Source organism: Oncorhynchus mykiss, chromosome 2, assembly GCF_057628025.1.
Source record: "Oncorhynchus mykiss isolate SJ-2025 chromosome 2, ASM5762802v1, whole genome shotgun sequence".
In the NCBI taxonomy this organism is placed as follows: Eukaryota; Metazoa; Chordata; class Actinopteri; order Salmoniformes; family Salmonidae; genus Oncorhynchus; species Oncorhynchus mykiss.
Genome location: NC_143023.1, coordinates 58,331,374 through 58,343,833, shown reverse-complemented (window position 1 = coordinate 58,343,833; position 12,460 = coordinate 58,331,374). Strand labels below are relative to the sequence as shown.

The 12,460-nt window shown below is 42.5% G+C and overlaps 1 protein-coding gene across 3 annotated transcripts in view; it reads left to right on the top strand.

Moving 5' to 3' along the window:
• Window positions 1–12,022, top strand: part of LOC110492633 (plasma membrane calcium-transporting ATPase 1-like) — a 47,973-nt gene extending 35,951 nt beyond the window's left edge. For all 3 annotated transcript variants that reach the window (XM_036951841.2, XM_021567063.3, XM_090203529.1), the window contains 15 exons: window positions 105–131; window positions 1,943–2,089; window positions 2,223–2,437; window positions 2,692–2,934; window positions 3,233–3,474; window positions 3,584–3,821; window positions 4,044–4,223; window positions 4,316–4,403; window positions 4,510–4,616; window positions 4,754–4,945; window positions 5,129–5,342; window positions 8,298–8,509; window positions 8,613–8,720; window positions 8,842–9,030; window positions 9,183–12,022. In XM_036951841.2, coding sequence (XP_036807736.1) covers window positions 105–131; window positions 1,943–2,089; window positions 2,223–2,437; window positions 2,692–2,934; window positions 3,233–3,474; window positions 3,584–3,821; window positions 4,044–4,223; window positions 4,316–4,403; window positions 4,510–4,616; window positions 4,754–4,945; window positions 5,129–5,342; window positions 8,298–8,509; window positions 8,613–8,720; window positions 8,842–9,030; window positions 9,183–9,554 — 2,774 coding nt within the window. In that variant the 3' untranslated portion in view covers window positions 9,555–12,022. The remainder of the gene's footprint in view (window positions 1–104; window positions 132–1,942; window positions 2,090–2,222; window positions 2,438–2,691; window positions 2,935–3,232; window positions 3,475–3,583; window positions 3,822–4,043; window positions 4,224–4,315; window positions 4,404–4,509; window positions 4,617–4,753; window positions 4,946–5,128; window positions 5,343–8,297; window positions 8,510–8,612; window positions 8,721–8,841; window positions 9,031–9,182) is intronic.
• Window positions 12,023–12,460: the final 438 nt, after the last annotated feature.

Below are 12,460 nucleotides of genomic sequence, written 5' to 3'. Positions count from 1 at the left end.
TATTAGAACTAAAAGTGTTTTGCCACTCTGCAATAGTGAGATGCTCTTTGCTGATGTGTAAATGGACAAATGATTAACTGCAGTCGTTTATTTTTTTTCCACAGATAAAAGAGATGAGAAAAACAAGAAAGGTAAGTTTGTCAATGAGTGCGTTTAAATCCACAGTAATGATTTGATATTAAACGGATTATGGCAGTAGGCAGATTATGCAATAGTCATGTAAAACGCCTTACTTTGCTGATCTTAGAGCGGCCAAAGGTCAAAATCGCAGTAAGTATACGCCAATTTAAAACACCTGGTTTTCCGAGTTATCTTTCAAATTATTGTGACATGAAAACAGCTTAATTGGCGTTCCAGCGGTGTGTTTGATCTGAAAAAACACATGCTTTTTTATACATGCTTTAAATGCTTTGCAAAAATAACGATTTCCTTAATAATATAAAGTTTGTATGTGAAAACTACTTCTAAGACCAAACATTCAGTATGTTCCTAGGAAAGACGCCAGTATCTTTGTAGTGACTGTGTGTATAGAGACACCATCCAAAGGGAAAATAATAATTTCACCATGATGAAAAGGATATTAAATGTCTCCTTTTTTTTTTTAAATGTTTTTTTAAATCCACCAATAGGTGTCCTTCTTTATGAAGCGTTGAAAAACCTCCCTGGTCTTTGTGGATGAATCTCTGTTTGAAATCCACTGCTCGCCTGAGGGACCGTAGACATATTTGTATATGCGGGGTACAGAGATGAGGTAGTCATTCAAAAATCATGTTGAACATTATTGTTGCACACAGAGTGAGTCCATGCAACTTATTGTGTGACTTGTCAGGCACATTTTTACTCCCGAACGTATTTAGGCTTGCCATAACAAAGGGGATGAATACTTATTGACTCAAGACATTTCAGCTTTTCATGTTTAGTTAATTGGTAAATATTTCTAAAACCACAATTCCACTTTGACATTATAAAGGTTTCGTGTGGAGGCCAGTGACAAAACAAATCTTAAATTGAATCCATTTAAAGGCCGTAACACAACAAAATGTGGAAAAAGTCAAGGGGTGTGAATACATTCTGAAAGTGCTGTACCCCACTAAGTCCTCAAACTAGATTTGTAGTATATGGCTCAGGTTAGATCTGAAGGGTTGACCAAACTAAATTCATAGTATAGGGCTCCGGTTTGTGCATGAAGTGTGTATAGTCTGAATGTGGCCCTGTGTGTCCCTGACGCCATATGGTCATGTGTGTGTTCCTGTGGTCCGAGCAGCAGGTGCTCTTGACTCCGTTCATGGTGATTAGGACCAAGGAGATTACAGCTCTTAAGCTCAGCAGCTGATTCTTCCCCGTGCCTTTCTTCCCTTAGCTAACAACCTTTATGTACTGTTTTTGGATCAACACACTTACAGACACACATACTGTACACACTTACAGACACACATACTGTACACACTTACAGACATACATACTGTACACATTTACACATACTGTTCACATTTACAGACACACATACTGTACACACTTACAGACACACACACACTCACTCACACATTTGCCTGGATGAACAATGTCCCTTTACTTCACTTTTAAAAGTTTTGAGCATATAGGGTTCTGGTGCGTGTGTGTTTGTGCTATTACAGAACGTGGGCATGTTTTGGGATGATGGTGGAAGAATTTGTTTGTAAAGAATCTCAGCCTAGAAGGAGCCATAATCCCCAGTCTCGGATTAAGGACTGTCAACCAAACACCACAGCGTCGTGCGGTGTATCACACAGAACAGCACCCCCTATCTGTTTCCAAGCAGTAGCAGTGCCATCTCACGATGAACCCTTACACACCAATGTACTATTTTCCCGACTATTTTTCCCATTTCATGCTTTTTTTTTATTCGGCTGCATCAACAATCCTTGTTTAAATGTCTTTGGACTCGTCCTCTCCTCTCCCTCAGGTAAGTCTCAGGATGGTGCAGGCGTGGAGATGCAGGCCCTCAACAGTGACGACGAAGGGGAGGAGAAGAAGAAAGCCCACCCGAAGAAGGAGAAGTCTGTGCTCCAGGGGAAATTGACCAAATTAGCGGTGCAGATCGGCAAAGCGGGTAAGACCATCACAAGGGAATTCTGAATGTTGAAAAGTGTGTTTGATTTCCGCAGCAGCTTGTCCCAGCTTGTCATTATTGCAAATATTTATCTCATTGTGTACAGTGCACTACTATCTTTTCCTCTGTCCAGGCCTGTTCATGTCAGGGTTGACAGTCATCATCCTGATAACTCTGTTTATGGTGGACACCTTCTGGATCCAGGGCCTACCGTGGATCGCGGACTGCACGCCCATCTACATTCAGTTCTGCGTCAAGTTCTTCATCATTGGTGTTACCGTGCTTGTGGTGGCCGTACCCGAAGGTCTCCCCCTGGCCGTCACCATCTCACTTGCGTATTCTGTCAAAGTAGGTATCACTACTTTGTCACTACTATATTACTATAGTATATATATATATATATATATATATATATATATATATATATATATATATATATATATATATATATATATATATATATATATATATATATATATATATATATATATATATATATATATATATATATATATATATATATATATATATATATATTACAGACAAGAGCAATTAGGAAAATCATTGCCAGATCCCAAATCATAGCCTCCTCTCTTCCTCAGAAAATGATGAAAGACAACAACCTGGTGAGGCACCTGGATGCCTGTGAAACCATGGGCAACGCCACAGCCATCTGCTCTGACAAAACGGGGACGTTAACCATGAACAGGATGACCGTGGTCCAGGCTTATCTGGGAGATAGGCACTACAGGGTGGTTCCTGAGTCTGACCTCATCCCAGGCAAAGTCTTGGACCTGCTCATTATGGGCATCGGAGTCAACTGTGCGTACACATCCAAGATCATGGTAAGTGAACATACTTCACTTGAGACTACGAGTTGAGGTTTTCACCTCTGTCAAACAGAACACAAAGAGATGTGCAATACAGCTCTTTTCATAGCAATCGTTCATTGACATCTGAGCAAATACGTTGAGTGCCAGGTCAGGGATTTCAAGCCAGGGCCAAATCCTCTTGAAATCTGAGAACTCAGACTTTCATTTAAATCATGCATTGATATAATGGGACATTGTCGTACAAAGTATCAGTTATGTTAGTTGATTTGAAGTTTGGAACTGACCTTAACGTGTAAATGGTTTGTCTCAGTCTCCTGAGAAGGAGGGCGGGCTGCCACGCCAGGTGGGCAACAAGACCGAATGTGCCTTGCTGGGCTTTGTCTTGGAACTGAGACGTGACTATATGACCATCCGCAATGAGATCCCAGAGGAGAAGCTCTTCAAGGTCTACACTTTCAACTCAGTCAGGAAGTCCATGAGCACAGTGCTGAAGAACGCAGATGGGAGCTACAGGATGTTCAGCAAAGGAGCCTCCGAGATCCTCCTAAAGAAGTAGGCTGGCACTTTCAGTTTCTTGCTTTCCTGCAAATTAACTCGGTGAACTCTCCCAGTATTATTTGTCCCGAAACCTAATATAGATTTCCTCTTTGTCTCATCGCAGGTGTTGTAAGATCATGACAGCAAGCGGGGAGGCTAAGGTCTTCAAGCCCAGGGACAGAGACTATGTGGTGAAGAATGTGATCGAGCCCATGGCCTCCGAGGGCCTGAGGACCATATGCCTGGCCTACAGGGACTTCCCCCCGGTCGACGGCGAGCCTGACTGGGAAAACGAAACTGACATCCTCACCGGCCTCACCTGTTTGTGTGTGGTGGGCATCGAGGACCCTGTGCGGCCAGAGGTAAAAGGGCAAGCGGGATATGCCCAATCAAGGTCCTTGTTGCAAAGGTCCAATTAATTCAAGGAGGTAGATGTTTGTGGTGATATAACCCTCAACAATGTACATGTATAATTCCCCTGAAGGGGAGAGCAGGTCTTTCTGAGTGTGTCTTGGGGTGTTAGATTATAAACAAAACACACATTTCCATAATCGGAAAAATAAAGTATTTTTCTTCCACACTAGGTTCCTGACGCCATTAAGAGGTGTCAGCGCGCTGGCATCACGGTGCGCATGGTCACAGGGGACAACATCGACACGGCTCGCGCCATTGCCAGTAAGTGTGGCATAGTGCACCCCGGAGATGACTTCCTCTGTATAGACGGCAAAGAGTTCAACCGACGGATAAGAAACCAACTGGGAGAGGTAATATTCCTATCTTTCGCTCACAAAATGAATCTGTTTCTGTGAAAAAAAATGGTGATGATAGAGTGACCCAAGAAACAATCTACTTCCAGATTGAGCAAGAACGCATTGATAAGATTTGGCCTAAACTCCGTGTGCTTGCAAGATCCTCACCCACTGACAAACATACTTTAGTAAAAGGTATGTTTGGGGGGTATTTTTTCATTTATCACTACAGATACATTTTTAGGTCTTACATATTATTATTATTATTATCTATCTAGATGATGCTTGCCTCCGTTCACAGGTATAATGGATAGCACTGTACTAGAACCAAGACAAGTTGTTGCTGTAACAGGAGATGGCACTAATGACGGCCCTGCCTTGAAGAAAGCGGATGTTGGATTTGCCATGGTATGGTGTTTTTATACTTCAAGATCTGGCGTATGTTATACCCCATCAATATTTCATGAGTATGTTGTCTCTCTGATTTGACCAGACGGGTACTTTTGGTCCTGCGACTAATGCGCTGTGACATGCTGTGCCCACAGGGCATTGCAGGCACGGACGTAGCCAAAGAGGCCTCAGACATCATCCTGACAGACGACAACTTCAGCAGCATCGTCAAGGCGGTGATGTGGGGGCGGAACGTCTACGACAGCATCTCCAAGTTCCTCCAGTTCCAGTTGACAGTCAACGTGGTGGCTGTCATCGTGGCCTTCACAGGAGCATGCATCACACAGGTGAGACACTGTATTGCTGTCATGTCCATCCTTCCCATCTTCTTTCTGCGTGAAAAGGGGACGCATCGGTCAACTAGAGAGCGGCTGACTCACTATAGGGAGTTTTTCTAATCACCTCTACAAGTTACAACGGTCTTTGAAAAGTGGGGGGCTATACATAAACCAAACTACATCTCCCCCCAGGACTCTCCTCTCAAAGCTGTCCAGATGCTGTGGGTGAACCTGATCATGGACACCTTTGCCTCCCTGGCCCTGGCCACTGAGCCCCCCACCGAGTCTCTGCTGCTGAGGAAACCGTATGGCCGGAACAAGCCCCTCATCTCCCGCACCATGATGAAGAACATCCTGGGCCATGCTGTCTACCAGCTCACTGTCATCTTCACCCTGCTCTTCACTGGTGAGTAGTGTTGCAAAGGGAGGGTATATTACTGGAAAGTTTCAAAGTGGCCCTTTTGGGTAATTCAGATTATCACAGGTGTCTGTAATTATGTCTGGCCCTATCTGTGGCCTAATATATATAAAATAATACAATTAATGAAAACATTATCCTAAGAATAAATAGTGAATACAATTGGTGTTTAAAATGAAGGTTTCAGCAAGCCTGTTCCTGGAGAGCTACCGTCCTGTAGGTTTTCACTCCAACCATCATTTTGCACACCTGATTCTAATAATTAGCTGGTTGATAAGGTAAATCAGGTTAGTTACAGCTGGGGTTGGAGCGAAAACCTACAGAAGAGCAGCTCTCCGTGAACAGGGTTGGAAAGACCTGGGCTATAGGCTAGTCCTGGAGCAAGAGTTTTTGGCCTAGGCCAAATAAATAAGTAAAATATTCGGAAGAAGCCTTTGACTCTCCTCCTGAACTGCCACTTTAGGCCTACACAGCACCGCCATTGGTTAGGCAGCACACAAAAATGTTTTTGATCAGCCAGAACAGAGCAAGCCCGGGCTCAGGGAGTAATGGGCATAATGCAGCCTAGTTGTATTTGTACCATCCCAGCAGCTATATTAGAAATATAACTTTGCTCTGTGCCTCTCAGAGGATGCACTTCGTAGCCTATAGCCTATTGATATTGCCCGCCCAGCAGAGAATCAGAGATAAGGGGCAGCATCAAGCACACAAAGATAAACAACTCAAACACTGAGAAATATTGAGATTTTATCAATGACAAATTACATGACCATCCCCTTGACTAGATAAAAAAATAATATTAATGAATTTCCTTGATTGAAATTCAAAAAGCATGACCCTCCCCCATTTTCCTCCAGGTAACCTTTCTCTATATTTCGATCCATCCCTAGACAGTGGTTTAAAGTACTTAATTAAATATGGCGGACTCACTAAACACAAATGCTTTGTTTGTAAATTATGTGTTTTAGTAGGCCCCTGGCTAACCGTTAAAACATAAAAAAAATATTGTGCTGTCTGGTTTGCTTAATAAGCTCAGCAAAAAAAGAAACGTCCCTTTTTCAGGACCCTGTCTTTCAAAGATAATTAGGTAAAACACATAACTCCATAGATCTTCATTGTAAAGGATTTAAACACTGTTTCCCATGCTTGTTCAACGAACCATAAACAATTCATTAACATGCACCTGTGGAACGGTCTTTAAGACACTAACAGCTTACAGACGGTAGGCAATTAAGGTAACAGTTATGAAAACGTAGGACACTAAAGAGGCCTTTATACTGACTCTGAAAAACACCAAAAGAAAGATGCCCAGGGTCCCTCCTCATCTGTGTGAACGTGCCTTAGGCATGCTGAAAGGAGGCATAAGGACTGCAGATGTGGCCAGGGCAATAAATTGCAATGTCCGTACCTTGAGACGCCTAAGACAGCACTACAGGGAGACAGGGCGGACAGCTGATTGTACATGCAGTGGCAGACCACGTGTAACAACGCCTGCACAGGATCGGTACATCCGAACATCACACCTGCGCGGGACAGGTACAGGATGGCAACAACAACTGCCCAAGTTACACCAGGAACGCACAATCCCTCCATCATTGCTCAGACTGTCCACAATAGGCTGAGAGAGGCTGGACCGAGGGCTTGTAAGCCTGTTGTAAGGCAGGTCCTCAATAGACATCACCGGCAACAACGTTGCCTTTGGGCACTGTCCACTGTCGCTGGACCAGACAGGACTGGCAAAAAGTGCTCTTCACTGACGAGTGAAGGAATGAGCCTTACACCGAAGCCTGTACTCTGGAGTGGATTGATTTGGAGGTGGAGTGTCCGTCATGGTCTTGGGTGGTGTGTCACAGCATCATCGGACTGAGCTTGTTGTCATTGCATGCAATCTCAATGCTGTGCGTTACAGGGAAGACATCCTCCTCCCTCATGTGGTACCCTTACTGCAGGTGCATCCAGACATGACCCTCCAGCATGACAATGCCACCAGCCATATTGTTCGTCTGTGTGTGATTTCCTGCAAGACAGGAATGTCAGTGTTCTGCCGTCACCAGCGAAGAGCCCAGATCTCAATCCCTTTTAGCACGTCTGGGACCTGTTGGATCGGAGGGTGAGGGCTAGGGCCATTCCCCCAAGAAATGTCTGGGAACTTGCAGGTGCCAAGGTGGAAGAGTTGAGTAACATCTCAGAACAAGAACTGGCAAATCTGCTGCAGTCCATGAGGACGAGATGCACTGCAGTACTTAATGCAGCTGGTGGCCACACCAGATACTGACTGTTACTTTTGATTTTGACCCCCCCTTTGTTCAGGGACACATTATTCAATTTCTGTTAGTCACATGTCTGAGGAACTTGTTCAGTTTATGTTTCAGTTGTTGAATTTTATGTTCATACAAATATTTACACATGTAAGTTTGCTGAAAATAAACGCAGTTGACAGTGAGTGGACGTTTCTTTTTTTGCTGAGTTTATAAGGAATTTATACTTTTACTTTTGATACTGAAGTACATTTTAGCAATTCCATTTACTTTTGATACTTAAGTATATTTAAAACCAAATACTTTTAGACTTTTACTCAAGTAGTATTTTACTGGGTGACTCACTTTTAACAATTGAGTACTTTTTCCACCACTGCCCTTTGATATAAAAAGTGTATACTATATATGAATACATTTTTTATACTCAAGTATAAATTACCATAGTTAGCATAGATTTCCATAGATTGCCAAAGATTCCGGTAACTTTGGTAAATTACCAATAGCTTTGCAACCCTACCAGGTGAGTACCGCCTGGGTTCAAATTAGTTAGTCGTGCCAATTGGACATCTAACTTTGTCCTTTATGAAGATATGAAAGCAAATGTATTGATCTAATAAATGACTTGATCCGTATTGCTTGTCTCCAGTGGGCCTTGTTATTATGTACCTGTATGTTGCCACCACAGGAGAGCAGATTTTCGACATTGACAGTGGGAGGTATGCGCCTCTCCATGCACCTCCCTCGGAACATTACACCATTGTTTTCAACACCTTCGTCATGATGCAGCTCTTCAATGAAATCAACGCTCGCAAGATCCACGGCGAGCGCAACGTCTTTGACGGCATCTTCAAAAACATGATCTTCTGCTCCATTGTGTTCGGAACGTTCATCATCCAGGTGAGCTAGCCTTCGGATCCATACAGGATATCCACACAGAGGAGATTTCATATTGGACAGAAAATAACATTGCTCTTGAATCACCCTGTGTTTTGTTGTTCAGATTGTGATCGTTCAGTTTGGAGGGAAACCTTTCAGCTGTGTGGGCCTCAGCATCGACCAGTGGCTCTGGTGTGTGTTCTTGGGCTTTGGATGTCTTCTATGGGGCCAGGTGAGATTCTCACAGGTTTCTAATGTCTTCCAATGATCTACTTGGCTGTTATGAAGCTTTGTCACAAATGTTTTGTCACAAATTAGTGACAACATTTGAGTTCCTGTCTGTTCATTTCTAGGTGGTCACCACTGTCCCCACTAGTCGGCTGAAGTTCCTGAAGTCTGCAGGTCATGGTACGCAGCAGGAGGAGATCCCTGAGGATGAGCTGGAGGAGATGGATGACCTGGACGAGATCGACCATGGTGAAATGGAGATGAGAAGGGGGCAGGTGCTCTGGTGCAGAGGCCTAGGCAGGATCCAGACTCAGGTTTGTTTGATCAACTCTAAGTTATACATCTCAGCTTACAATCATCCCTCAGCTTTACACCAAACCAAGGATTCAAACTCAGGATTGTGCTTTAACTTTCGATGGGGACTCAATACTAAAATTTTGACTGTCTTCATCCCCAAACCATCCAGATCCGTGTAGTGAATGCCTTCCAAGACACTTTGTCCCCCTACGAAGGCCTGGAGACCCCTGAGTCCCGCAACTCGATCCACAACTTCATGACCACCCCGGAGTTCCGGATAGAAGACTCGGAGCCGCAGATCCCCCTCATCGACGACACAGAGGGGGAGGACGATGCTCCCACCAAGCGCAACGCTACACAGACCCTGCCCCCACCCTCGACGCTGGCAACCCTTCCGTCCACGCCCAACCAGAACAATAATGCTGTGGACAGGATCATCCCCTTATACAAAGAGAGCCCAAAGACTGGCGGGATCCACCAGAGTGCTGCGCTGCCGCCGCGCCCTGGGAGCCCGCTGCACAGCCTGGAGACCTCCCTCTGAGCTGGGCTCTAATACCAGTAATTACCCACTCACCTCAGCCCACTTAACAATACGTGGAGAGAGAGGGCTTCTGGAAGCCTCATGGGTTTCTGTTTTTACTTATATGTTTGGTTCCTAAAGCATTTTTGGGTCTTGTATCGAGGAGAGGTGCACATTTTGCGTGGTGCACATTTTCATTTTTATTAAATGAACAGGGAGACTGGTATGCATTGCTGTACATCAGCAGTACTTGTAAAGAATTCACGCATTGGCTATTTATATTTTTATGATTTCATTCATGTTGTGAAAGCAACCCTGTTTACACGTTTGTGAAACTTTGACTGTCCGTGAAAAACCAACGTTATAATATGTACAAAGTGGGGCTGCATACTGCAAAATGAAAAAATAAATAACGTATTTTAGATATTTCTGTCTTTTAGGAGAAAAGTAAGGTTTCTGTTGAAACTGAACTAACATGCCTGCAGGTACTATTTGGTGTGTTTTTGTCTAGGTACATAGAAATATCTAGCGAAGTAATAAGAAATTGGTTTTAAATGTTTATAAGAAGACAGGAAAATAACTGGGAAAATGTCCTCAAATATCCATGTTCACACTTCCACACTGTAAATATTAAAAGACACGCTCCGGTACTTTGGTGACTAAGAAATAGTTTTTTAAACCTCCAGCTTTGGGCTGGATGTGTCAATATGTAGTACATACCTGCATAATCTATGAGCATAATTACTGTCTTATCTCAATTAGCCAAGAAATCCTTATTTTGAAAGTGGTTGTTTTCTTGAAGTTTTGCACTGCAATTTTCCCAACATCCCCCCCCCCCCCCCCCCCCACGTGGGTCACCCCCATAGCAATTCAAGTTCTAGCCAATGAGCTTCAACATTTGAGTGACAGCTAGCAGGACGCCTGCCCAGTGTTATCCAATGAAGTTGCAGGGAAGGCCCAACAGCTCAGTGGACACGGGGGAGAGAGAGAGGGAGAGAGAGAAATGACATGGTGCACATTTCCATACATATGTGACGTAGTAAGCAATCTTCAGGGACCACTTTCGGCTCGTGAGTGCTGCTACTTTCAGAACTACTGGCTAAAAAAGTATACAAAAGTACCGGGGAATCTCTTTAACGTTGTTCCAAAACTCAATTTCATGACTACTGGAAAGTGGTGGAGCTCCTATTTGTGTCCTTAGTGCTTTCAATCTAGACCACTGATCATAAGCACTGACCACTGATCCATTGAAAAGGCTCCTTATGAATCCAGAATAAGACCCATATGTTACAGAAAAAGAAAGGAGAAACCTGTTGCTGTTTCAGATGTTTCCCTAGAGAACATTTTGTAAAGCGAGTAGATTGTTATTTTTAGGATTTTGAAATCAAGAGAAAGTTGTTGTTTGATCAAAAATAACCTAATTCAAAGGAATTCAAATTATTGAACGGTTTTAAGGACCTGAGTGGTATTTCACCAAATAGTATCAATGGGTTTGTCCAGCTAACTGAAATAACTTGATTCTCCGTATCGTTAACATGTACAGTACGAGTTGATTTAGTGATAGTCGTTTCATTTTGATCTCTCTCGTGACCTGGGAGAATGTTGTATTTTTTAGCTGACTAACATATCGAAACTGCTTTGTGAAATGACCCTCCAGGAAACAGAAAATACTCAAGACACAAAAGATTTTCGACTCTCAGCACAGAGTACTTTATTGCACTAAACCTCCTTTAGGGAGACTTACATTTTGTAAAATATAGCCTAGCTTTGTATCTTCTTAGAGAGAGCTAAGTAGCTTTCATCTGTCACAAAAGTCAAGGTATCATCAGTTGGGAGAGGATTGAAAATGATTCAAAACGTTTTTCAAGCCTAAAGTCAAAATACCCTCATACTGTCATTGGAAATAGCCTACATGTTTACCAAGTGCTATAAAAAAAAAACAGAAACCTAAAAAAAAACAGGAATGCTAGAACAAAAAAAAGAGGTCCTGAGCAGTGGAGAACTGTATTTAAAAAAATAGTTTTGTTACATTACGGTCTAAAAATGATTAACTTCGTTACACTTTTGTTAATGCAACTGTTCACAGTACAGGACCAATTTTATTTTTGTGGAATCCATGTCAGGGTCACAGTTAATTTGACTACATATTTACTTTGGATTTCTTCCTTGTGTTGCAATTACAAACTGCATGTGAAGATGGGTACAAATCCAAAGAAAGTGCTTAGGTGGTAAAAATGGGAGAACGTTTCCGTAGGTCACTTTTGTGTTTCTCTGTAGTTTCATTCCACAAATGGGAATGAATGCTTATCAATCTCTTTATGGATTAAACATTTTTATATCTCAATATTTGGTTTTAAAAAAAAGTACTTAATGTCTGTTTAATTTGAGCAGTGTAAATGGTTCTTGTGGTTGATATTTATTTTTTAAACTTATTGAGTACTGTGTATGGTTTTTGAAAATAAAGGATTCATATTTAGCTTACCTAAAAATGGTATTGAATCTGTTCTCTATTTTCTCAACTGTCAGTCATTGTTGCAACATACACAATGGATTGAAGAATGCTGTTGTTGTCAACTATACACGACAAAGTGGAGCAGCATGGTCAGAGCAGCGCCCCTGGAGCTTGTTAAGTGCCTTGCTCAAGGGATGATCGGCAGTTACTGGCACGGGTGATTGATGCCATCTTAATTCGGGAGGACTGGCTTGTGGTAATGGCTAGAGTGGAATAAGTGGAATGGTATCAAATACCATGGTATCAAAAGCATTCGGAAAGTATTCAGACCTCTTGACATTTTCCACATTTTGTTTACGTTACAGCCTTATTCTAAAATGGATTTAATCTTTTTTTTATTCTCATCAATCTATACACAATACCCCATAATGACAAAGTAAAAACAGGTTTTTAGATTTTTTTTGCAAATATTTTT